The sequence below is a fragment of the Sorex araneus genome, chromosome 3, assembly GCF_027595985.1.
Source record: "Sorex araneus isolate mSorAra2 chromosome 3, mSorAra2.pri, whole genome shotgun sequence".
NCBI classification, from domain to species: Eukaryota; Metazoa; Chordata; class Mammalia; order Eulipotyphla; family Soricidae; genus Sorex; species Sorex araneus.
The window spans coordinates 96,666,632-96,693,422 of record NC_073304.1 but is presented as its reverse complement, the minus strand read 5'-3'; the positions used below and the strand labels follow the sequence as shown (position 1 = coordinate 96,693,422).

General features: G+C 41.7%; 1 protein-coding gene across 3 annotated transcripts in view; it reads left to right on the top strand.

Moving 5' to 3' along the window:
* NRG4 (neuregulin 4) overlaps window positions 1-26,791 on the top strand; it is an 80,152-nt gene that overhangs the window by 34,413 nt on the left and 18,948 nt on the right. For all 3 annotated transcript variants that reach the window (XR_008629186.1, XM_055131038.1, XM_055131037.1), the window contains exons 2-4: window positions 1,923-2,537; window positions 3,481-3,545; window positions 6,441-6,534. Coding sequence is in view for 2 of the 3 variants with exons in the window: in XM_055131038.1 (XP_054987013.1) it covers window positions 3,536-3,545; window positions 6,441-6,534 (104 nt within the window). In the remaining variant the exon portion in view is untranslated. The remainder of the gene's footprint in view (window positions 1-1,922; window positions 2,538-3,480; window positions 3,546-6,440; window positions 6,535-26,791) is intronic.

Genomic DNA, 26,791 nt, shown 5'->3' with positions numbered 1-26,791 from the left:
ATGCCTCCCAAAATTTTTTAAAGAAATTAAGTAAAGTTGGGGGGCCAGAGGCTGGAGCGATAGCACAGCGGGTAGGGTGTTTTCCTTGCATGCAGCCAACCTGGGTTCGATTCCCAGCATCCCATATGGTCCCCTGAGCACCACCAGGAGTGGTTCCTGAGTGCAGAGCCAGGAGTAACCTCTGTGTTTCGCCAGGTGTGACCCAAAAATAAAAAAATGGAGCCAGAGTGATAGTACAGTGGGTAGGACACTTGCCCTGCAGGTGGCCAACCTGATTTGATTCCAGCCCACCTGTGTTTGATCCCCAATACTCCACATGATCCCCCAAGACATTCAGGAGTGATCCCTGAGCTCAGATCCAGAAGTAAGCCCTGAGCACCACCAGGTGTGGCCCCAAAACAAAACAAAACAAACAAAAAAACACTACAAAAAGAAGTTGAATAGTTGAGATGTCATAAAGCACATTATTCTTTAGTCTCCCCTCAATAGCCCAAAGGAAGCAATAGTGTAGCAGGTAGGGTGCTTGCCTTTCAAGCTGCCAACCAAGGGTCAATCCCTGTCATCCCGTATGGTCCCCAGTGCAAGGCCAGGAGTGATTACTGAGTGCAGACCAGTAGTAACCCCTCAGCACTGCTGGGTGTGGTCCCAAAACAAAACAAACAAACAAACAAACACATAATAAAAGAAATACTAGATTTTCTACTATAGAGTTCTTTTTTTAAAATTATTGAATCACTGTGAGCTACACTTACAAAGCTTTCATGTTTGAGTTTCATCCCTCCACCAGTGTACATTTTCTACCACCAATGTCCACAGTACCCCTCCCCCTGCCTCAGCAGTTGTTTATTTGCATCAGGTAAAAATTAATCCGGAACCACAATGTTTTTGAATAAACACATCTTAGATAAAGTCAGTTATCTCACATGCAATGTTTAGTAACCATTTCCATGTCAGTAGATAGTATCATAGGCCCATAGTTTAAAGTAATAAAGGTGATTGATATTTTATTTTAAAATATTTAAATTCAAGTATTATATGCTAATGCATAGACATATAAAATTGTCATATAAAAATTGCCTTTGAATGTGGGAGATAATATGTAATAATTTTCATAGTAGGGATAATGAATTAATTTGACATCAGTGAAGTATTAATATATGAATTGTGGCTTTACCAAAAAGCCCATCAAAATGCTTGATAAATATAAGTGAATAAACCTGTACTTCATTTAAAAATATGGGTTTAACCACAACACCCAAAAGGAGAGAGAGAGCAAAAGGGAATGCCCTGCCACAGAGGCTGGGCAGGATGGAGGGGATGGGGTGGGGGTGGTGGGAGGGTCGCTGGGACCATTGGTGGTGGAGAATGGGCACTGGTGGAGGGATGGGTACTCGACCATTGTACAACTAAAATGCAACCACGAAAGTTTGTAAGTCTGTAACTGTATCTCACGATGATTCACTAATGAAAAAACATTTTTTTAAGTTGCCGGGAAAAAAAACGGGTTTAAGTAGCATTAGTATTTTTTAAATTATTTGATTATTATTTTTTTTTTTGCTTTTTGGGTCACACCCGGCAATGCACAGGGGTCACTCCCGGCTCATGCACTCAGGAATTACTCCTGGCGGTGCTCAGGGGACCATATGGGATGCTGGGATTCGAACCCGGGTCGGCCGCGTGCCCCTTTTTTTTTGTTTGTTTTTGTTTTGTAAATTATTTGATTTTTAGACCTCCAAGCTTTGCTTAATACATATGTAATAGCTTTATCATAGTTTGCAAGTAGTTTTATTGCTCAGATTACTCATGTCCAGTGATAAGCACTTCAAACTGAGTATATTTATTCTATTTTAGTTATGGCTTTCTTTCAGTATTATAAGTTCTTCAAGTCCTCATTTCTAATTTTTTAAATTATTCTTTCTTAGGTACTGGGGATTGAAATCAGGGCCATATATACCTAAGACTTGCCTCCCATCTACCACGGAGATACTCCCCAGCCCCAAACCATCATTTAGATGAAGAATACAGCGTCTGCAAGAAAAAATGGTGTTTGAACCCCGCGTCCCCACCCCCCCCCCACCTCCTTGGAACACGGGTCCATTAGCTCCGCAGTGAAATTCCTCTTCTCCACCTATATGCACAGCCCTCTTGAATGATTTAGACACGACAAGAGAGTGCGGTTTATGCCATAACCTGGAAAATCGGGCCGTCATCCAAGCGTGCTGCTTTCACGCAGCGCCTGTAACCCCGACACAGTTCTGCTCTCTTCGCAGCTCGGAGCATGGGGACGAAGGGGCGGTCCCCTGGCTGGCGCCCGGCCTCTGTGCACACCTGGGTCTTTGTCTCACCGCACCCCGCCGCCATATAAACCAGATTTCCATGTGCTAGCAAGTGCCGGGCACGGCCGCGGGGCCCAGAAACCGCAGCGTCGCGGCCCGAGCCACGAAAGTCGTTGGACGCGTGTCCGTGTTTGGCCGAAGTAAGCCCCGTTCGGAAACAGAAACGTCCCCGTGAGGCGGTGATCACTGCAGACCAAGCAGGTACCACGCTCTCTTCCTCCTCTCCCTCTCCCCGCGCCGCCGCCTCTCTGCCTCCTTCTCCCTCTCGCCCTCTCCTCGGCTCCGACGACGACGTGTGGCCGGTCCGAACCCCAGAGCAGCGAGGGCCTTGGGAGGGGACCTTGAGTGTCCACCTGTGTTGAGCGCAGGTTGTTGACCGGGATTTCTGGGGCGCGGGCTTTCTGCCTACGCCAGGAGAAGTTCCCTTTGTAAATGCAAACTGGGAACTTGCAAGTACCAGTCCTTCATCTCTACAAACACCCTTTTGGTGCCTTTGTGTCTGTCGGAGCGGCGGAGGCCTGTCTTGCAACCCCTCTGCTGCACCAGATGCCAGCGATGTTTTCAAAGGCCCGAGCAGCTTCGTAAATGGGCTCTCACTAGCAAACGGAAAAGTCGTTTTGCAAAACGGAAGGTTTTGTCTATAAAATGCAAGTCTCTTAAATGTTGTCAAAGATCTGCCGGTAGTTTGTCTTTTTTTTTTTTTTAATAAAGTGAAAGATTGGAAGTTAACTAGTTTTGTTTAGAGGTCGGATTAGACATAAGCTTCATGAAAAGTATAAAGTCAATGTAGGTCATTCCATTGAATTTGCTGACTCATCTTTATAGGCGCTTACATGCACTGTATTAGCAAGATCTCCTGAAAGTAAGACTTTCTGGTGAATGGTTGAAAATTATAGATTTAAACAATTTTATATTTAGTGCATTTATACTCCTTAATGTTGTTCTTTTCATTTCATATAATCAGTATTTTAAATTTATAGTCTCTAAAAAATCCAAAATAAAAATCTAACCAATTAGTCATAAGAACAGCATACAAATGTCTTGTTTTCATTATTTCATTATTTAAAAGAATGTTGCTTTAGAATATTTTTGGTTTTTTAATGGTCTCAAAAGAAGATAATATTTCCAAAATTACTAATTTTAGGTGCTGTTTTCAACCTGAAACTTTTGACCAAGAATGAAACTATTTAAAAATTAAGATGCCGACAGGTAATTCCTTGTAAGTTTATACTTTGTGTCAATGTGTGTCTCATATCAGTAAAACAGAAACCGTGTTAATACAAAGCTATATTTTGCCCTGTCTGAAATTGTCCCAGAGATCTAAGATGTTTCGATTTTGAAAGGCCTTCTTTGTAACATGAAGCTATTTTATTTTAGAACTATATTTTGATGCCTTCTAGAAGCGAACAAATTCTATCTTACTCTGTATACAATATCAACTTTCAAATAAGTAAATGAGATGGAGTGAAATAAGATCTCCAAGGGAAATTCTGGTAAAATTAGAATTCTTTATTGATAAAATTCCAAGTGTTAAGGCATGAGGGAGTATCGTCCAATTAAAAACCAAGGCCAGGGGCTGGAGTGATAGCACAGCGGGTAGGGCGTTTGCCTTGCATGCGGCCAACCTGGGTTCAATCCCCGACATCCCATATGATCACCCAAGTACCACCCAAGTAATTCCTGAGTGCAGAGCCAGGAATAACTCCTGAGCAACGCTGGTGTGACCCAAAAAGCAAAAACAAGAAACAAACAAACAAAACCATCAACCAAGGCCATAGACCGGTGGTGGGAGGCAAGTGGGTTTGGGGGAGATGAACAGTAGAGGAGGGAAGTGGACATTGGTGAAAAGACAGGGTTAAAACATTGTATGCCTAAAGCCCAATCAAGAATAACCTTGTAGTTTCACAGTGATTAGATTTTTAAAAATATTTTATAAACAAAAAACCGAAGTTGCTAACTTCAGCTCTGCGAAAATTTCATATGTATATATACATTCCACCCTCAGTGGAAAATCCTTGGCAATGTCTGTGATTCTGATTTAGTGTAATGTTAGTTGTCAAGTCATTAACCAAATTATTCCTGACAAATTGTGAGAACTAATTTATCAAAAGTTGTTTGATTGTTAAGAAGCCTGACACTGTGTTAAAAGAAAAATTATACAAGAATTAGTTCTGGTTGGGTTTCCTCATTTCTACTTAAATTCTTTGTCATTCTGTTTTCCTCTATGTTTCATTGGTTTGTTTACGGAGTATTTTTGTTTATGGCGGGTCCACAGCCAGAATTGCTCAGGAGTCACTTCCTGGCAGTGCTCAAGGGTACCGTATAATGTCAGAGACTGAACCCCAGGCATCCTGCTTGTAAACCTTCACCCTGTGAGCCATCTCTCCAGCCCTATATGTATACAGTTTTCCACTTACAAATGATGGTAGACTATTCATCTCAATGTTTAAACTTCAAATTATGATGGTGGAAACATCTGACTCAGTAGTGGTTACATCTTAACAGGTACTGTTATCTTCATGGCCATAACTAGATAATTCTTTCAAAACAAAACATACCATTTTTTAATGCCAGATGGTAGTAATGCCACTTTTTTCATCATGTAAGATTCTAGGCCATTTTCTAGGCAGAAGTCATCAGGAGCCAAAAAATGTGCAATTTTATTTAATAGGGGGTATGAGGGGTTGTTCGCTTGGTTTGGGGCTATACCATGTGACTATCAGGGGCTACTTCCAGGCATGTGCTCAGGGGTTGTTTCTGCTGATGTTGGGGGACCCTATGGTGCCAGGCATTGACTTAAGCCTCTTCTATTCAAAGCATGTGCTCCAGTCCTTTAAGCTTTCTCTCCAGCCACGGCAATGGGTCATTTTATTTTTTATTTTTATTTAATTTATTTTTTTGCTTTTTGGGTCACACCCAGAGATGCTCAGGGGTTACTCCTGGCTTTGCACTCAGGAATTGCTCCTGGCAGTGCTTGGGGGACCATATGGGATGCCGGGGATCAAACCCGGGTCGGCCGCGTGTAAGGCAAACGTCCTACCCCGCTGTGCTATCACTCCGGCTCCTCAATGGGTCATTTTAAAAAAATTCAATTTTCCTTTTAAGACTGAAAACTCATGGGGCCAGTGCAATAGTACACCACATAGGGCATTCGCCTTGCATGTGGCTGACCCAGGTTCAATCCCCAGGATCCTATATGGTCCCCTAAACATCACCAGTAGTAATTCCTGAGTGCAGATCCAGGAATAACCCCTGAGCATTGGCAGGTGTATACCCTCACCAAAAAGAACAAAAAACAAAAAATAGAACTGTTCAAGTATTCAACCATTTGTTCCTCTAACCATACGTAGCAGAAGAAGGCCTGATAAATTCTTCAAAGGACATTTCTCATTTTTTTCATGACATGTTGCTGATGCCCAGGAGTGAAAGGGAGGGACTGAGCTGTGGAGGCAGGTGGTGGAGGTTTGAAGGAAGCCAAGGTTCCACAGGAGTCAGGGAAGGCAAAGAGATAGGATGAAGGAAAAGTGAAAACTATATGGGGTTGGAAAATGAGGAGAGAAAGGGAAGCAAGACCTGTGGGGACTATTTTCTTTATTTTGTTTTTGGGAGTTTTTGTCTGTTTGTTTTTTTTTTGGGGGGGGGGTGGTCACACCAAACAGTGCTCAGAAGGTTCTACTTCTGGCTATGCACTCAGAAATCCCTCCTGGTAGTGCTCAGGGAGGACCATCTGGGATGCCAGGGTTGGCCAGATGCAAGGCGAATGCTCTACCTGCTATAGTATTGCTCCTTCCAATTTAAGTCTAAAAGCTTTGGTGGTGTGTCAAAGCAGCAAAAGATTTCCATTTTACTTTAGAACTTTAGCTGTGTCTTGACAGTTCACTAGCTATGACTTAAAATCCTCTTAGAAGAAAAGACCTTGTAAGCTTATTTTTGTCTTTTGATATTAAAATGATCATATGTAGACATATCTCAAGATAATTGACCCTTATAGATCATGCTGGGAATACTCATTTAAAGTTTTAGATTTGTGTTTCTGTCTGAGATATTTAGTTCTCCTGGATTTGCCTTTCTTGGCTCTGTAAAATGTCACCTCATGTGTTTCAGATCACGAAGAGCCGTGTGGTTCCAGTCATGGGTCATTCTGCTTGAATGGAGGGATTTGTTATGTGGTCCCCACTATTCCCAGACCCTTTTGTCGGTAAGTAAAATGTGCGGGGGGTGGGTGGAGGGTATCAGAGATTGGACTTGTTCTCATATCCCAACTTCTTTGATAAGTGATAAGTATTGAACAAATGGTATAAAGGTATAGTAATACTCTTCATATTTGTAGAGTGAAATTATGCTTTTAAAACAAAGTTTTCAAAGTTCAAAATCTCACTCGAAGCACTTATTTTGAGGACTGTTAGTGGTTGTTTCAGACCTAGTTAGATTTTTTTAAGAGTTCATTTAAGTGAACTCTGTAAGTTTAGGGAAATAGTCTATATTTAATAGTGCTGTCAAAACAGCTTGAGATCTCTGTTATAGAAAAAAATCCAGCAGGAGATATTTTGCTTTGTGTTTAGAATATATAAATGCACAACTGTGTTGGTTCCAAACATATTTGTTGTGTTAAAAAAGAAACACTTATGGTTTTCTAATTGTAGGAGCAAAGTTTTATTTTGTTTTGTTTTAAGCCAGAGAGCACCACAAATGACTTGAAAATAGTACTTGTTCATGGTATGGTGCTTGCCTTACATGTGGCCAACCTAGTTTCAATCCCCAGCACCACACATGGTCTTTCAGAGCCCCATCAGGAGTCATCCCTGGGGCTGGCAATATGTACCACCTCCCAGGAGAGAGAAAAGGTATTGTGTTAGCTGACTTCTTGTGAGTTTGGTTGAGTAAGATTGTAGGTGGATATAACAAACCTTTTAATATACGCAATACTATCGGTGAAATCTGGCGCTGTAAAAAGAAAGCAAAAAAGAGTATAACTAATGAATTTTGACCAATGTTTTTGCCCATGAAATCATCACCAGCAAAACAGAATAAAGAACATTTCCACTGTCTTCAGATTTCTTTGTCAACCATGTACTTTATTTGCATTCCATCTGTCATTCTCAGGGTAGCCTTTGAAGAGGACCTGTGGAAATAGACAAATAAGGGGAAATTGAGAAATTAAGCAACTTTCCAAAAGTCCTACAGCTTTTGAGTGCAACTCTATGGGTTAAATTAATCTTTGTATTCATTCGCTTTTACTTCTAAGGGGATTTACTCTATAAAATAAAACCAGGGGCTGGAGCAATAGTACAGTGGGTAGGGCGTTTGCCTTGCACACGGCTGACCCAGGTTCGATTCCCAGAATCCCATATGGTCCCCTGAGCACCGCCAGGAGTGATTCCTGAGTGCAGAGCCAGGAGTAATCTGGCATAGCCAATTGTGACCTAAAAAGCAAAAAAAAATTAAAAAAACCAGAATGCTTATCAAAAAATATTTTAAATTTATTAATTCAAAAGATACTAACATTTTGTATCTTGATCTTACTGGTGGCTTACATGAGTTGTGTTCATCCTACACTGAACTGCTTTGTACCTTTGTCAGAAATCTGTTGACCATCCATGGATGAATGGCTTCTCTATCATTCAATTCCACTGATCTGTGTTTCTATCTTTTCCCGATTCTAGTCTCAATAACCGCAGCTTCCAAATAAAGGAAATTCAGTTGACCGCCCCCCCCCACCCTTAGCTTTGTTCACAGCTCATTGAGCTTTAGCATTTTTCCCTAATAGAGTATTTAATATAACAACTTTCTAAATTTTAGCTGCACCCTACAAATTTTATATGGTCTGCCAAGTTCTAAGTTAAAATAGTTTATTATTTCTTCTTGAACCTTGAGCTTTTATATATATATATGTATATATATATATATATAATGTAGGAGTACTGCTATTTATTCAGCCATTGATTAAGCTGATTGTATTGGGCATAAACTCCACATTACTTTTTTAAATTCAGAATATTAATTTTATTTTATTATTTTATTATTCCCCCCCCCTTTTTTATTGATTCACCGTGAGATACAGTTACAATGCTTTCATGTTTGAGCTTAGGTCATACAATCATCAAACACCCATCCCTTCACCAGTGCACATTTTGCACCACCAAAAGCCACAGTATTCCCCCTCCCACCCCTTTTCCAACCCTTCTCCTGCCTCTGTGGCAGGCAGTTTCCCCCATACTCTCTCTCTACTTTGGTTACATTCGATATTTTGATGCCAGTCCCATCACCACTCAAACCTGCCAAAAAGGCAATGCTAGACGATTTGTTTTGTATTGATTATTATGGATAGACTACAATGTCCAGGAAATTCTGTGTCGTTCTTTTCTAGGAGCTTTAGTTTATAGTCTCTGGGTCTTGGCAATTGATGAAATTACATGGCACCGGGGGCAGTTTGTGGGTGTGACTGCCACACTACTGGAAAACTGGGGACCTGGGGGGGAGGAGGCCCAGTCCTGAATCAAGCGAGCTCGGAGATCTCAGTCACAGGTTCTAGCAACCCTTGAGCTTTTTTAAATAGTATTTAATTATGTTGTGGCCAGAGTGATCCACACTAAATATTGATCTGTATGCTGTTTCTATGCTGCAATGAAAAAGCTGAAAGAATGAGTCATTCACTGTACTGAAGTGTGGAGCCTGGTTGGAAAGGGAAAATGCTTTATGTCTCAGTTTTGGCTTTTGCGGCTAAATTCCATCAATGTGTGGCTCTACTTCTCACTGCTCTGGAGACTTGGAATCAGGGACCATCCGACTGTCACGTGACTGGGTTCTGGAGAATATTTGCTTCCTGCTGTGCAGGCAGAGCTACTCGGGCTGGGGATGAGTCTGCAGAGTTATTCCATGAGACAAGGGCCAGAGACTAAGCACACTATAGACCACAGGCCTGATTGCTGTTGTATGACCCTTGAGCCATGATTGTTCTAGTCTTCTTAAATGGCTATAGAAAATAAGAATATGGGGCTGGAGGATAGCACAGCGGGTAGGGCGTTTGCCTTGCATGCGGCCGACCCGGGTTCTAATCCCAGCATCCCATATGGTCCCCTGAGCACCGCCAGGGGTAATTCCTGAATGAAGTGCCAGGAGTAACCCCTGTGCATCGCCAGGTGTGACCCAAAAACAAAACAAAACAAAAAAAAGAAAATAAGAATATGAAACAAATACAGAAGCTTATGCAACCCAGGCAAGGCAAAAAATAAAAAAAGAAGAAGAAAGGAAGGAAGAAAAAGAACTCACTGGAGCCTTTTTTATAATTGTACTAACCTCATTCGTGAGGACTCCATCTTCATAATCTAATCACATTCCAAAGACCCCATGTTCTGGGGCTAGAGGGATAGTACAGCAGGTAGGCCCTTGCCTTGCAAGTGGCCAGCCTGAGATTGATCCCAGCACCCCTTATGATCCCTTGAGGCCTGCTAGAAGTGATTCCTGAGTGCAGACTCAGGATAAGCCCTGAACATTACTTGGTGTGACCAAAGGGGAAAAAAAAGAGGAAAACAAAACAAAACTCAAATAAAACATCAAATAATTTGTTGAGGAGAAAAATCCAAGTGGAAAAGAATTTGCAAACCTTATATCTAGAAAACAGGAAAAATGTCATACAAAGTAAACATAGTTCAGACTAAGAAAAATTTTAAAAAGAAATCCTTGGGGCTGGAGCGATAGCACAGCGGGTAGGGCATTTGCCTTGCACGTGGCCGACCGGGTTCGATTCCCAGCATCCCACATGGCCCCTGAGCACCGCCAGGGGTAATTCCTGAGTGCAGAGCCAAGAGTGACCTTTGTGCATCACCAAGTATGACCCAAAAAGCAAAAAATAAAAATCCTGGGAAGATCTTTGTAATACAGTTGACTTGAAAGTGGGGCCGGAGATGCAGCTCACTCTCCTTCCATACATGAAACCTGAGTTCAATCCTCAACAGCCCCTACACACACCATCAATTTTTGTGATTTTCTAAAGATGTGGAATTGGAGTCCTCCTCCTTTTTTTCGTTTGTTTATTTTCTTTCATTAGGTTTCTAACAAATCTGTGCTTCTGAAAAATCTCATACTTAGTCTAAGAGAGTGTTAGAGTAGCAGAGGACTCAACGGGGGCAGGACAGGGCCATGAAACAGTCTTAAAAATACCATTAAATTTGTTTTCCTTCTGTTTAGCAGCTACCTCATCCTCTTTATAAAGCAGCTTGACCAATATGTGTTAATTAAATGGGAACTCCAAATATAGAACTAATCTGGCCATTGACAAAAAATGTGCAATGCTAATATTTATAGGTCATCACGATGCAATTCCCATAACACGTTTCACTGGGATATTTGAAGTTTGCTCTAGATCTGTTTTATTTTTCCTTTTACATTTCCATACAGTCATTTCAACTGATGTCTGCTGAGACATCTGCAGATGTAATACTAGTCAATATAATGTTGGGCTCGAATGCTCTCACCATGTAGTTGAATGATCTCAGCAATTCACTGGTCATTGAAAAGGATACGGTTATTCCTAGAATCTGGAACTAGTCTGGTGGGTGAATAGTCTTCTCTGCTGCCTTTATGTCAGAGACTGTGGCTAATTTCCTGATCTTTCACCAGCGTTCTCATCTGCCACAGCTTCTCTAAAATCCTCTGTCTTTTGTAGTCAAGGAAATAGGATTTTTTTTTCAAACATGATTTTTCTAATCGTGAGAGATTTGGACTTCAAACTATTATTAGACTGTGTGTTAGGTACAGAGGTCAACTCTGAGGTGCTTGATGATACTTAGAAATGAAGGAAGCATGAGTCCTTCAGCAGCTGAATTATATAGTCAGTAAAGCAAAGTTGTGAAGATAGCTTTTGCATACCACAGTACTGGCACTACATCAACCCCCCAGCTCTGGTGGGAATAGAGGCCCCTGAACACGGCACCAAGAATGCCCCTCCTATCAAAAAAAGAAATCTGTTGTAATAGAAAAGACAACAATTTTAACTACTCAACGAAGGAAGTCCATTTAGGAAATAAACATCATCATGGAATGTGACTGTGGAATGATCACGAGCCGGAGGCCTCCTCAGCTTCCACGCTTAGGAAGTTAATTAAACACGTTTCGAGAAGAAGGTTTCATCTCAGATTAACGAGGCTTATAGAGAGTAATGTCTAAAATAAGCATTTTAAATTATTCATTCATAGTGAGAAGTTTCACTGAAACAGACGTTGGAGTTCCTGTGAGCCAGGCATTCTCCCTGTGGACTGACATACACGAGAAGCCAAGTTTATAATTAGAACATTGTTTACTGAGCATAAAGGCAAAGCAAGAAACATTATATAATTTAGATTTCTATTTATAGCTTTGCCTGATGCATTCATCTCTGCCCAGGGAACCATGCTGCCAGGACTGTACTAGTTGACGACTTCTGCTCACAGCTTCCTGCTGCAAAGTCTTGCTTTGTTTTATTTTTGATTTATGGCTACACCTGGCAGTTCTCAGGGCTTAGTCCCGGCTCTGCACTCAGGGATCATTTCTGGTGGATTCAGGGGGAACATATAGAGTGCCAGGGATGATCTACCTACTGAACTATCGCTCCAGCCTTCCTGCAGGCTCTTTGAAGGCTGCTGCTAATGGCTACCTTCCCACTCTTCCTGTATCTCAGTTTCCCTGATTGAACAACAACTACTGAGATTGACAGGCTTCTTTTTTTACCCCCGCTTTTTGAGTCACACCCGGCGATGCATAGGGGTTACTCCTGGCTCTGCACTCAGGAATCACTCCTGGCGGTGCTCAGGGGACCATATGGGATGATGGTAATCAAACCTGGGTCAGATGGGTGCAAGCAAATGCCCTGCCTGCTGTGCTATTGCTCCAGCCCTGACAGGCTTCTTCTTAAGATATGTAAATATGTATTTAATCAGTTTCCATAACCTCTGTTTTGGGCAGCCCTGATTCAGTGACTTGCAGTAAGTAATCTTGTTTCCTTCATTTCTAAGTATTGTAGAGTGCCTCAGAGTTGCCCTCTTGTACCTAATACACAGTTTAAATGCAGTCGGGACATATTTGCAAGTATCGTGGAGTCTCATGACACAGTGCTTACCTTTCTTTCCTCTCTGTGTCTGTCTTCCTCCTGCTCGCTGACTTCCAAGAATATGGCTCTACTTCCATCTTAGAGATAGCACTTAGATTTTTAAATCCCCAAGGTCCTTTTGTGCTTAATAATTGCCAATTTAAATTCTGATGAAAACCACTTTGTGTGCAGGCTGTGGATGTGGCTCAGCGGGCCAGCACTTGCCACACATGCAGGACATCTGGGTCTGATTCCTGGCACTATGAAAACACAATCAAATTAAATCACTTTATTGCTATCACACATTAAGCTTATCTGCTCCCTTTTACAGATAAGGATTATAGGAACTGGAGTGATAGTACAGAAGGCAGGGCACTTACCTTACACGTAGCCAAGCCAGGTTCAATCCCTGGCAGCCTATATGGTGCCCCCCAACCATGCCTACTGGAAGGATCCCTGAATACTACTCTGTGTGGGACCTCCACCCCACTGTCACTGTCATTGTCACTATCATCCCATTGCTCATCAATTTGCTCGAGCGGGCACCAATAATGTCTCCATTGTGAGACTTGTTGTTACTATTTTTGGCATATCCAGTATGCCACGGGTAGCTTGCCAGGCTCTGCCGTGGGGGCAAGATACTCTCGGTAGCTTGCCGGGCTCTCCAAGAGGGGTGGAGGAATCGAACCTGGGTCGGCTGCGTGCAAGGCAAATGCCCTATGCACTGTGCTATCGCTCCAGCCCCCTCCACCCCACAAGAAAAGAAAAATCTATAATCCATAGGACTAAAGAAATAGTACAAGAGTTAAGGCACTTGCCTTGTGTGCGGCTGTCCTGGTTCAATCCCTGGCATTGCATATGGTTCCCCAAATACTTCTAGGAGTGATCCCTGAGCACAGAGCTGGGTGTAATCCCTGAGCACAGCCAGATGTGGCCCACCCCCACCGTCCATAATTATAAACTACACACATGTAAGGAACACTGTAGAGGCACTGAAGAGTGAGTAACCACACGCTGGGGGAAACTGAGCTGACCTTTGAAAGAGGGCATTTCAGCGGGTGGATTCCTGTTCTGTAAGTTCGCCCAAAGACAGGCCCCTGATAAGTGCCACACAGAGTGAATAAGACTGCGTGTGAAGTGTATGGTTCAAGTGGAGCACGTGCGTAGCATGCACAAGTCCCGTGTTCTGTCCCTGGCACCTCTTCTATCCTGCTGCTCGGCCATGAGGTAAATGCTCTGACAGGTCCTCCTAGAACTCCTTCGTGGGGAGCTGTGGAGCCCACTGACTTTGTGCCCACTGGCTCTGCTCTGTCCAATGATCTTCATAACTGCACTCTTCCAAGGTTACTGCTGAGGTCATCACTGCAGTGAATGTCCTGGTAGTGGTGGAGGGAGAAGATGCCCTCCTCTTCCCTTGATTTAGATTTGGTTCTTGATTTAGAGCTCTGCAGATTAAACTGACTAAATAAAGGCTGGAGGAGACAGCTCAAAGGGAAGTCTGGGTTCTATACCTGGTACCACTAAGCGTAACGACCATCCCTTACTCACCTTGGAAGCTGTACACTGAGAATAGCCCCTTAAGCACTGCAGGGTGTGACCCCCAAAACCCAGAGCAATGACAACAATACCAACCAGATGCTTTTAAAAATAATTTATTTTTATAAAGTTGTTCACAATAATTCATTACATTTAATATTCAAACACCAATCCCAACACCATTGCACCTTTCCACCACCATATTGCAAATATTTCCACCCCAAATCCCAAATTATGCCCCCAAAGCAGAACTGAAACAATTAATTTTGTATTGCTTGCTATAAATAATATGCTAAAAATGGTCCGATAAAGTTTCCTTAGAAGAAAGTATTGAAAGTAAAGAAAGTAAAGAAATCTTCCAAGAAGATTTCTTTGTTGTGTTTCATCCTTGCACTATTAAGCCCTTATATAAGATATTACTAACATGTTTGTTAAACTAAATAAAATGTTATGTGCTACTCTTGGTACATTTAGTGGTGTAGAATATCAGAGGTCATGCACTCCAGGAATTCTAAAAATTAGAATATGATTACAGAGCTGATTCACTCATGGGTGAGGCCTGTCACTCTCTTCTGGGAGCTTTATTTCTGAGTCTCTGGATCATGGTCATTGATGGGATTATATGGCATGAGGGGCAGTTTGTGAGTGTGACTGCCAAGCTACTGATAAACTTGGGAGCTTGGGAGAGGAGGCCCCTTCTTGCTCTGAGCGAGCTTGGAGATTTGAGTCACGGGTCCTGCATGCTTGGGTTTTTCTGCAGATTCATTCATGGGTGAGGCTTGTTTGAGCCTGTGGAGAGCGACCGTGATCATGGCAGCAATTGAGTTCTGGAGGTTTTCGGCTGCCAGGGCTCTGTTGGGGTGGGGAGTGAAACTCACCTGCCCCACTCCTAGTTGCCCTGGTGAAGACAGTCTAGCGGAGGGTCTGGACATTCTATCTACCCAGGTGCTTTTTCACCCCATGCATGATGCATACATCTGAGTTAAAGCTGGGTAACTAGAAGTGGTGAATTTGGTGCTTATATGTATATGTATATGCATATGTGTATATATATATTTATATATCCGTGTTTGTGTATGTATTCTGAATAAAGAGCAAGTTTATAAAGAGGCAAGACAGAAAAACATGAGATTTTTGATCTTCAAGGGCAGCCAGCTGTGGGAAGGTAAAATACATGGGGGAAAGCAATGGCAGGTAAGGACTAGGTAGGAAGTTTTTTTGTTTTGTTTTGTTTTGGTTTTTGCTTTTTGGGTCACACCCGGCAATGCACAAGGGTTTACTCCTGGCTCATGCACTCAGGAATTACTCCTGGCGGTGCTGGGGGACCATATGGGATGCTGGGAATCAAACCTGGGTCGGCTGTGTGCAAGGCAAACGTCCTACCCACTGTGCTATTGCTCCAGCCCCGGTAAGAAGTTTTGTTATGTAATGCCTCTGGTTAGTTGTTCAGAGTCTTCTCTGGTGATTAAGAATCCTCTTGCATGGTCCTGGTTGAAAGGGTAAGAGCAAAGATTTCTCTTATATTGGCTTCTCAGTTGCCTTCAACTCAAACCAACTCTCCCATCAGAGAGACCTGTATGAGGTTTGCTGTTCTGCATCCTGGGGACTGCAGTTTCTCATACCCTTCTTGCTGCTGTTTAGTTTGGAGGTCTAGGGATTGCTGGTTTTAGCGCAAAGTTGACTTTTGCAGACCAGGTTTATATTTTACTTGGAAGTATAATCCACTCAAAAACTTACTAGCCTCTAGATACTTTCCTGCTACCCCTCAGTTCCAGAGCAAAATACAACCTGTGAACATTTTTTTAACTTTAAATTTCAGGTCTGGGGGCCAGAGCGGGTAGGGCTTTTGCTTTACCCATGACCAACCCAGATTCAATCCTCAGCATCCCATATGGTTCCCCAGCACTGACAGAGGTAATTCCTTAATGCATAAACAGGAGAACACCTGAGTATTACCAGGTGTGGCCCCCAAAGCCAAAAAATAAAAAATAAAATTTAGTCTGGGGGCTGGAGTGATAGTACAGTGGGTAGGGCACTTGTCTTGCACATGCTGACCCTAGTTTGATCCTCAGTGTCCCATATAATCCCTTGAAGCCTTGGCAAGAGCCTAAATACAGAGAAATGAGTAAGCCCTGAACACAGCTGGGTGTAGCCCCTAGAACAAACAAACAGGGGGCTGGAGCAATAGCACAGTGTGTAGGGTGTTTGCCTTGCACGCAGCTGACCTGGGTTCAACTCCCAGCATCCCATATGGTCCCCCAAGCACCGCCAGGAGTAATTCCTGAGTGCATGAGCCAGGAGTAACCCCTGAGCATTTCCAGGTATGACCCAAAAAGAAAAAGAAAAAAGAACAAACAAACAATAGTTCACTTAATATCCTTTACTTCCACTCTTCTGTTATTCCCCTGACACCATAGACGTGGTTGAGAAAAGCTACTTGTTTACACTGATTTTTGCCTTTGAGTTACCATTGACTAGCAAAATCTGAATAAAAGGCCTGGCCACAGGTTATCTTTTCTTAAAAAAATTTTTATTAGTGAATCACCGTGAGGTACAGTTACAGACTTACAAATTTTCATGCTTGTGTTTCAGTCATAAAATGCTCGAGTACCCATCCCTCCACCAGGGCCCATTCTCCACCACTGATGATCCCAGTATCTCTCTTTTCTAACAGCTGCATAGTATTCCATCGTGTAGATGTACCATAATTTCTTTAACCAGTCATCTGTTCTCGGGCACTTGGGATTTTTCCAGATTCTGGCTATTGTAAACAGTGGTGCAATGAACATATGAGTGCAGAAGTCATTTTGTCTATACTTTTTTGCCTCTCTAGGATATATTCCCAGAAGTGGTATTGCTGGGTCAAATGGGAGGTCAATTTCTAGTTTTTTGAGAAGCCTCCATACTGTTTTCCAAAAGGGCTGAACCAGTCGCTGGCTACAGGTTATCTTTATGCTAAAATTATTCCTTAGCTATTTTTCCTATCATAGCTTCAGCTTTAGTGGTAGAATCTTGGCATTTGGAATTGATAATACAAGTAATCAACTTTTAAAGTTCACTGCTGGGCCGGGGAGATGGAGACTTCAGAGGGCTGGAGCACGTGCTTTGTATGAGGGAGGCCCAGGCTTGAACTCTGGCGGGGGGGAAATACTTTTCAAACCTTTACTAATTATCTTCTATATTACACTTATGCATATTAACATCACAAACCCCATCTCAGCCTGGAGAGACGGCACAGGGGTGAAGGCTCTTGCCTTGCACTCGACTCACCCCCATCCCAGCACTGCCTGGAGTGATCCCTGAGCACAGAGCTAGAAGTCAATTCTGAGTGTGGCTCCCAGTCCTCTAAACAAACAAAAACCAATCTGTAGTTCCTTCCTTCCTTCCTTCCTTCCTTCCTTCCTTCCTTCCTTCCTTCCTTCCTTCCTTCCTTCCTTCCTTCCTTCCTTCCTTCCTTCCTTCCTTCCTTCCTTCCCTCCCTCCCTCCCTCCCTCTTCCTTTCTTCCCTCCCTCCCTCCCCCTCCCTCCCTCCCTCTTCCTTCCTTCCCTCACTCCCTCCCTCACTCCTTCTTCCTTCCTTCCTTCCTTCCTTCCTTCCTTCCTTCCTTCCTTCCTTCCTTCCTTCCTTCCTTCCTTCCTTCCTTCCTTCCTCCCTCCCTCCCTCCCTCCCTCCCTTCCTCCCTCCCTCCCTCCCTCCCTCCCTTTCTTTGCTTTTTTGGGCCAAGCCTGGCAGTGTTCAGGGGTTACTCCTGGCTCTGCACTCAGGAATCACTCCTGGCACTGTGTGGAGGACCGTATGGGGTGCTGGGGATCAAACCTGGAGTGGCTGCATGCAAGGCAAATGCCCTACCTGCTGTGTTATGGCTCTAGTCCCTGAAGTTGTATGTTTTTAAATCAGTTTTATACTGTTTCCTTTTGTTTCATTTGAATACTGTTTTTCACTTTGCTTTTTTTCCACTTTAATGATACATTTTAGACATCTTTCCACAGTAATACAGAATTCCTTATTACAACAGATCAATACTATGTTTCAAAACAAATACAAAAGTGTATTTCACCCCATCGCTGAACATCTTGGGTTGCTTGTCCTCTCACATTAAGGCAAATCATGCCTTATCTGAATATATAAGGCATGATTTAATATAATTTTGAATATAATTTTATAGAACACAAGTAAACTTCAAGAATTTGAATATAATTTTCTAGAACACAAATAAACTTCAAGAATTTTGCTTGGTTGCAGAGCATATGTTTCTGTAATTTTTATAGATTTTGCCAAATTGCATAGTTATTGGATTCCTCCCAGCTAATCTGAGAGAGCCTGGTTGCTTTCCCAGCAGAGTTATGTTGTCAAACTTTGGACCTTTACCAATCTAATAGATGAAAAATGGTATCTCAGTGTTGCCTCAATCCACAGTTCTTCTGTAATATTTAGCCATTTTCCTCCCTGCTGTTTTTCTGTTAAATTATAGGGGGGTTTTTGGATTCATTTTAAATAGTAATAATATATAAAAGATATTGTGTGTTTTAGCTGAGATATAAACTACAAATAGTCTTTTGCAGTTTCCTATTTGTGAATTTTGTCCATGAATAAGTTTTAAAAAATGTTTTAGTCACACCCATGGTACTCAGAGGCTCAGTATTTGGGGAACCAAATGGTTATGAACTTGGAATCCATCCCTTTGGGCTATGTTTCTGGCCCAAGTTTTTTGTTATTTGGTTTATTTTTGTTGTTGTTTGGGGGTCACTCTGGCTCTGTGCTCAGGATCACTCCTGATGATACTCAGAGATCATTTGTGTTTCCAGGGATTAAACCAGAGTCGGCTGCATGCAAGGCAAGAACCTTAACCTCTGTACTATCTCTCTGAGCCTGTGCTGTTGCATCTTTTAGAATTCCCTACTCCCATTTCTTTAGTTTGAATGCTGTTTGGTATGATACAAGTACCACCATCCCCACTTGTTTTCAGTTTACCATCAGCCTCTGTCACGGTCTTCCAACCTTTCACTCTGAGATCCTATTTGTCCTAAGAAGTCAGATGTCTCTCTTACGAGCGGCAGAAGGTCATATCTTGTTTCCTGATCCGTCCAGACCCTCTTGCCTTTCAATAGGAGTGTTGATCCATTGGCATTTGGAGAAATTATGTAGGATTTTGTTGCCTACGAGAATTTTGCCTGTTTTTGCCATTTACTCTTTACTTTTATCTTATTTTATTTATGTTTTTGTGTTTTGAGCCACACCTGGCCATGCTTAGGGCTTACACCTGGCTCTGCACTCAGGGCTTACTCCTGACATATGGGGTGCTGGGGATCAAACCCAGGTCAGCTGTGTGCAAGGCAAATACCTTACCCACTGTATTATCTCTCTGGCCCTAGTATTCGCTTTGTATAAAAGGCCATTCAGTAATTCTTAAATCTCTTTTCTTCCTGTTGGAAGACCCAGCAGCCCCCACGCACACCCAACATCCTCTGACACACAAACAGCCCAGCTCCACAGCTCCTGGAGCTTGACGCCACACACTCGGCCATGCAACAATTTCACAATACTGACAGTTGCATAGGAAGGAGCACAGCAAACATGATGGGGATGTTGCACAGAAGCCCACGCAGCTCAGTGAGCAAAAGGAATGACACAGACAGCTCAGCTAGCACCGACCAGCTCAATAAACCCTCAGTGATTTGGTAACACCATTGTGAGATATAACAATAACCAGAAATTGGCCTTTTAGTTGTCTGTTTTCTGATACTTCCATTTGTCATTTTGTTGTAATAAGCAATATGAAATAAATTGCTTGTGCCTGCCAAGACAGTGGGGAAACTGGGCACATTGGTGGAGGGATGGGCACTGACTTCAAAAACGATGTGGGTGCTGCGTGACTCATGCGTTCAGTGGCCAAGAGCCACCTCCCATCCTTCCCAGGCCTTCTCAGCAGAGAGACAGAGAGATGGGGGACCACAGCCTGATGGTGAAAATGGCCCGTTTAATGAAGAGCTGCTAACATACGTATCTGAGGGGATGTTGAAGTATAGGATTTAGGTATGATTGATTATTTAAAAACATTTGGCAGAGGCAATTCTCTTGAGATTAACTCAAGGAGACACTCTGTCTTCCAGGGACATCTACATTTGCTTTTGTCCTTCCCTTTAGTTGTATATGTTAAACAATTAAGTTTACTTCTTATCAATACTTGCATTTGTTGGGATAAACATAGTTAAGAGACAAAGATCTCAAAACTAAGTTCTCTGGGCTCTGAGAGCAAGCAAGGCTTTTGCCATAAACCCCAGACTAGGTCTCCTCAGGCCAGTTCAGCTTGTCCTTCCCCACAGGAGTCCTGTCTCTTAAGTCAGAACAGCTCACATCAAGACCATTCATTCATGCTTTCTAGACTGTCCCATTTTGATGCTGGGGTAGCTTCACCACTCTCCCCGATCTGTCCCAGTCCCATGGCAGGACCTCCCTTTTGGGGTGCTAGGAGCTACAGCAACTGAAGCCTGAGTCAAGTAATTATGTGAATGCCCAGGAGCAGATATATTTCAGAGTCAAACAACTCCCAAATATTAGAAGCATAGCATTAATGGTCTTTCTGTATTTAACCAAAGAACATTGCTCTATAGTAAGATGTAAAAAGGTTATAGGGGAAACAGAAAAGCAGGTATAAATACACAGCACTTCAAATACAAAGCAGTACAAATAAAAAGTCCAGAATTACCAGAAAGTTTTGGCTTATAAGTAATTAAGACTGACTTGGGGGAACTGTAACAATGAGAGGTAAAACACAAAGGAAAGGTTAAAGATAAAATTTAAATTAGGGATGCTAGCAAGAGCATGTAAGCTTCTCTGAGAAGAAAAGGGGCAATTCACTGATGAAGCCTAAAACACTTAAGGTTAATATCCAACAGGCACACTGATGGTGAGATTGGTGTTAGAACATTGAATGCCTAAAGCAACTTTATTATGAACAACTTTGTGAGTTATAGGGTCTAATTTTTTAATCTCTTTTCTATTACTTCTTCTGTATTGATGACGCTATGTGCCTTGCCTTTGAGGTCACTGATTCAATTTTCAGTTTCTCCCATTATCCTGTTGAGTTCTGTTATTATATTTTTTCCTTAGTCCTTTCATTTCTGTTTGAATCCATTCTTTCATTTATTGCACCAGCTTTTGGGCTTATTGAATCTCTTTTCCATTGATTTCAGGGACTAGCAGGAGGATTGTTGTTGTAAAGTCATTCTCAGAAAGTGTTGAGCATTCAGATGAAGTTGAAGACCTTGCTGGTGTTCTGTCTCCCTCTCTTGATGTGGTTTAATTCTCTCATTTTTTTCTTTATTTCTTGTGCTTTGTGGGAACTAAGGGTGGAGTCCTGCATTCTACGAGGTCCCAGCCACAATCCAGTGCTTCCTTTTACACTATCAGCTGTATCTGTGGTTCTCCTGACTTCTGTAATTTCGGAGTACCACCTGGTTTCTTAAATGTTTGCATGAACTAAGGTGCCTTTGGCTCTGCATTGGGAGAACCTTAGTGACAGCAGGGCAGGCTGTCAATTCTTTAGGAAATTATGCAGTTTTCTATTAGAGCTAATCAATATTATTCAAGTACAACAAAAGGTGTTAGGATCCTAATTATTGTGACTTGATTGTTTTCTGTAAATTGTGAGCTTTTCTGCTATGCTGAAATGATCAACAGCAGATTAATGCTTTGGCCAATAACAACAACAATAACGTATTTATAAATATGTTAGTCAAAACTAAGTAGAGTGTTTCTGAGGGATAGAGTGATCAGAGAGTGATCTAGAACAGATCTTGTCTGGATTTCTGCACTCTGATGTCCTGAGTACCTTTGAAGACAGCTCTGGGAATGGGGGCCATATGGTAACATAACTGAAAAGCAAGACAAAAGTAACCACGGGACTTGCTGGAGCTATAGTTCAGTAGCTAGGGCGTTTGCTTTACCTGCAGCCAACCCCGGGTTCAGTTCTTGGCACCAACATATGGTCTGTCAGTACTGACAGGAGTGATCCCCGAGCTCCAAGCCAAGAATATGTCCTGAGCACAGCCAGACATGCCCCCCACAAAGCTCCCCAAAAGGGAACCAGAGGAAATCTTATAATGCTCTGCTGTTTTGTTGGAAATACCCTAGCTTATATATGACATTCTTAACTGATACCATGAGTCCAAACTTTGCTTTGTCAAAGTTCTTAGAAACCGCAGCTTTAAGAAGAAGGTATAATGAAATCAAATTCTCAAACAACGTGGTACTCAAATTCATTCATTGTGATCTTTTTCCTTTCCTTATCAACATTATGGGCTAGATCGATAGCACATCGGCATTCGCCTTTCACGCGGCCAACCTGTGTTCGATTCCTCCGCCCCTCTTGGAGAGCCTGGAAAGCTGCCAAGTGTATTGCGCCCACACGGCAGAGCCTGGCAAGCTACCCGTGTCGTATTGGATATGCCAAAAACCAGTAACAATAAGTCTCACAATGAGAGATGTTATTGGTGCCCGCTCAAACAAATCGATAAGCAATGGTATAACAGTATCAACATTATGATAAAATGATACTGAACAAAAAATTATTTGAAGGCATACTGTAGTTTTTATTGATTTTTCATATTTGATTATTGTAAATAACAATGGGTAAAAAATATCTCAAAAGAAAAATATTACCTATATTTTTTTCATCCCACTACTACTATTCCTTTTACTAATCTCTGTTTTCTTGAGTTTAAACAGTTTGGAAAATCTGACTGTTTCTTGTGTGCTTTATAAAACTTTCTTTTTTTTATAAATCTATTTATTGAATCACCGTGAGAACAGTTACAAAGCTTTCGAGTTTAAGTCTTGGTCATTCAATGATGAAACACCCATCCTTCACCAGTGCACATTTTCCACCACCAAAAACCCCAGTATACCCCCCATCCCACGCCCTCCCCCTATGTGTGCGGCAGATGATTTCCACATTAAACTCTCTCTACTTTGATTACATTCAATATTTCGACACCAGATTCACCATTACTATTTGGGATTTCCCCCTAACACTCAGACCTGCCGAAAAGGCAACATTAGACAATTTGTTTTCTGTTGCTAATTATGAATAGCGTATGATGTTGCGTGGTTGCAGTAGTGGCTGTGCAATTTTTGAATTTTGAAATTTTAATAATTAAATTTGGAGAGATTTCTGCCAAAAGCCGTTGGGTTCCAAGTTTCGCTTGTGTGTCTCTGGGGTCATGGCCACTAAGCAGCTTGATCAGTAGCCAGAGGAGGGACCATTCGTGGGCCACTCAGGGTCTCATTGGGGCAGGGGGGGAGGACAAGGGCTGGCTCCACCCCCATCCCGTGAGGCCCCGTGTGTCTCGTTACTGCTGGCCCATACCTGACAGTTCAATGGCCTCTGGAAGATGGTGGCCACCGAGCTGCACGGGGAATCGGCGGAGGGACAGCACCTTTTCCCACCTGGGGTGGCCCGGCGCCGGTAACCTAATGCGAAGTCTGGACATATTTCTGCCAAAAGTTGCTGGGTTCCAAGTTTCGCTTGTGTGCCTTTGGGATCATGGCTGTTAAGCAGCTTGATCAGTAGCCGGAAGGACCGTTTGTGGGTGGCTATAAAACTTTCTTGAGGATGCTTCTCTTTAGCTTATTTTTTTGTTTTGAAGCTGAAATTTTACTTGATTTCTGCTCATTTCTAAATTCTTGGCTATTCTGAAGCAAAATCTTTTCTCATATATGTATTTTGAACCTGTTAGATAATTATCAAAATAAAAGATACTTTTAAAAAAAGTCAATAAAAGTTAGAAATGTTTTAGGAATCTTATATATGCCCACAAATATTTTTTCCAGAAAAAAAAGATAAGTTCATTAACTTTCCAAGAAAATAATTCTGGATGTTTTATACATGGTAGTTAAAGGATTTATAACATAAAGCATCCTTTACAATGCAGATTCAACTGGAGTCCTTTGTTTTATTTTTGTAAGAACTGATTAAAATTATTGACAATGAACATAAAGAATAGCAAGAAAATACACAAGGGAAGAAATATTTAGTAAATTAATTCTGGTGTACAAAGAGCTATTAAAATGCCATTACATTTAGTATAATTGACTTGTTAAGTTATTAGTATGATAATAGCCATAGTTGGGTTAAATATGATCATAACTGTTAACTTTTATTTTAGTCAGCAGTTTACTGGTCATGATTCAAATAGGAAGTATAACCCTTTCAGCGCAGTGGGAATGATTTTTTTTAACCAGATTTGAATATCAACTGTTTTGATCTTGATAAATAATAATGGTAAAGTAGCACCATGATTAAAATGATTTGCTTTTGTTTCCCACATAAAATTATGTGGCCAAATAAACCTCATTAACAATTAATATTATAGTTCCCACATAATAAATTGCTTGGAAATATGGAAGTTAGATATATCTATGTGTGGATATATTTTATATGCGCATGGAGAGTTGTTGGCTCAACTCCAGAATAGGGCTTGAATCCATTTAATTTAGAGATAAGAAAAGAATGAGTTTTGCTGATACAAGCACATACTAATGCTATTACTGCCTAACTATAGCTATGCTGAGCTGTCCTGTTATTATTCAGGTGTCAGCATTTCTATTATGGCCTTCTGTTGTAGTTATAAGAATTTTTTTTTGTAATTTATAGTCTGGAATAAAAGCACACATTGTTTCTCAACTTCCACTGAGACTGTTAACCCAGTAGGGAAAAAAATATAGGACAAGTTTTATATTTCCAGTTACATAGCTTTTTCTTGGTTTTAAAAAAGAAAGAGGGGCTGGAGCAATAGCACAGCGGATCGGGTGTTTGCCTTGCACGCGGCCAACCCAGGTTCAATTCCCAGCACCCCATATGGTCCCCTGAGCACCGCCAGGGGTAATTCCTGAGTGCAGATCCAGGAGTAACCCCTGTGCATCTCCGGGTGTGATCCAAAAAGCAATAAATAAATAAATAAATAAGAAAAAAGTTGTCTAAGAGCTACAGTACAGTAGACAGGGCACTTGTCTTGCACACTGCCCGCCCAGGTTCAATCCCCAGCACTACATATGGTCCCTGATATTCTCTAGGAATGATCCCTGAGCACAGAGCCAGGAGTAATCTCTGAGCATCACTGGGTGTGCCCCTTCCCTGCCCAAAAAAGGAAAGAAAGAAAAAAAACGTTTTTAAATGCTACTTTTAGCAATCAAAACAAAGTTCTTGGTACTCTGACTTTAGGCTCTGTACCACACATGCTTATTCAACACCAGATTTAGATTTACCTTTAGGACACCTTACAGAAAGGAACTAACAGCCTTGAAGCTTATAATAGAAGAGCTGCAAGTGCATGAAACCACTGCTGTATTTAGCTAAGCATTTAAAAAACACTTTTCATTTTAGTAACCTTACTTCTGATACTGTTCATTAGTGTTCACAGCAGAAACAACTGCTGAAACTTTTTTGACCCACCATACTTAGAATAAAACTTTTTTAGCAACAAAAGAATATTGAAGCCTCACTTTTTTTTTCAGATCACACTAGAATGTTATCAAACATGGTTATGAAACAGTAGAAATTGACCTTTCTTAGGTGTACTTGCCTTCTACTGGGGTTTGGTTTTCTGATTTGTATCACTTATCCAAGGGTAGAAACTACAATTCAGAACTAACTCAAGTTAGCTCATTACTGTTCCAGGAAGCAGAGAGCCAATGAAAGACACCAAATACCCTACTATTTTCATTTTCTTCTTATTTATTAATGAAGGTACATCAAGTCACACATTTGCTTTAGCATTTTTTGTTTTCCTTTAAGACAGCGTCTTGATCATCCATTGATTTCCTTTGGAAGGCAGCTGAAAAACAGCCCAGTTACCCAGCAGCAAGATTTCATTTTCATCATAGGAATTTCACCATGCAAAGTGACAACTGTGTCTTTTGCTTAGCTCTAATACTTGACTTCTTTTGTCAGGAAGTGAACTGATGCTGGCTTCTCTTTGTCTTATTCCAAGTTGGGCATGAGATTTTCCCTGCATTAGAAGGTTTTTGAGACCTGAAGCCTGGGAAGGTAAGATGCCAGCTTGAATCCTCTCCATTTAGAAGTGTGGTTTAATTGGTGATTTAAGAGCATACGTCTTTCCAGCTTCTTGGTTTATAGCCTTGATGAACCCTCCAAGTTTCATCCACACACAAGCAGTGGAAAAGGTCCACAGTTGGAAGACCCACCTATAGAATTTATTATTGTTACATTTTAAGGTTTTATGTTTACACAGTATAAAACAGAGTAGCTAGAAACCAACGAGGATGGGGGTAGGGCATTTGCCTTGCACACAGGTGACCTGGGTTTGATTCCTCCATCCCTCTCGGAGAACCCAGCAAGCTACTGAGAATATCTTGCCCGCACAACAGAGCCTGGCAAGCTACCTGTGGCAGATTCAATGTGCTAAAAATAGTAACAAGAAGTCTCACAATGGAGATGCTACTGGTGCCCATTCGAGCAAATCGTTGAGCAACGAGATGACAGTGATACAGTGATGCTTATTAAATATTTTAGAAAAAAAGGAAAGATGATATGTGCCATATTTATGTGCAAATACATAGCTTTATATGCTGTACATAAACACATAAAATATTAGGACTGGAGAGATAGTACAAGGGGTAATGCACTTGCTTTGCATGTAGACAACCCTGGTTTGATCCTGGCTCCATGAACAGACCATCCCCCCCACCACAATAATAACACCCAGGGGTGACCCCTGAGCACAGCTGAGAGTATGCCCTAAGCACAGCTGGGTATGGACCCCAAACAAACATATATATATAAATATATATACAATAAATATAAATTTTTATACCAAGAATTAGCAGACTATAAAA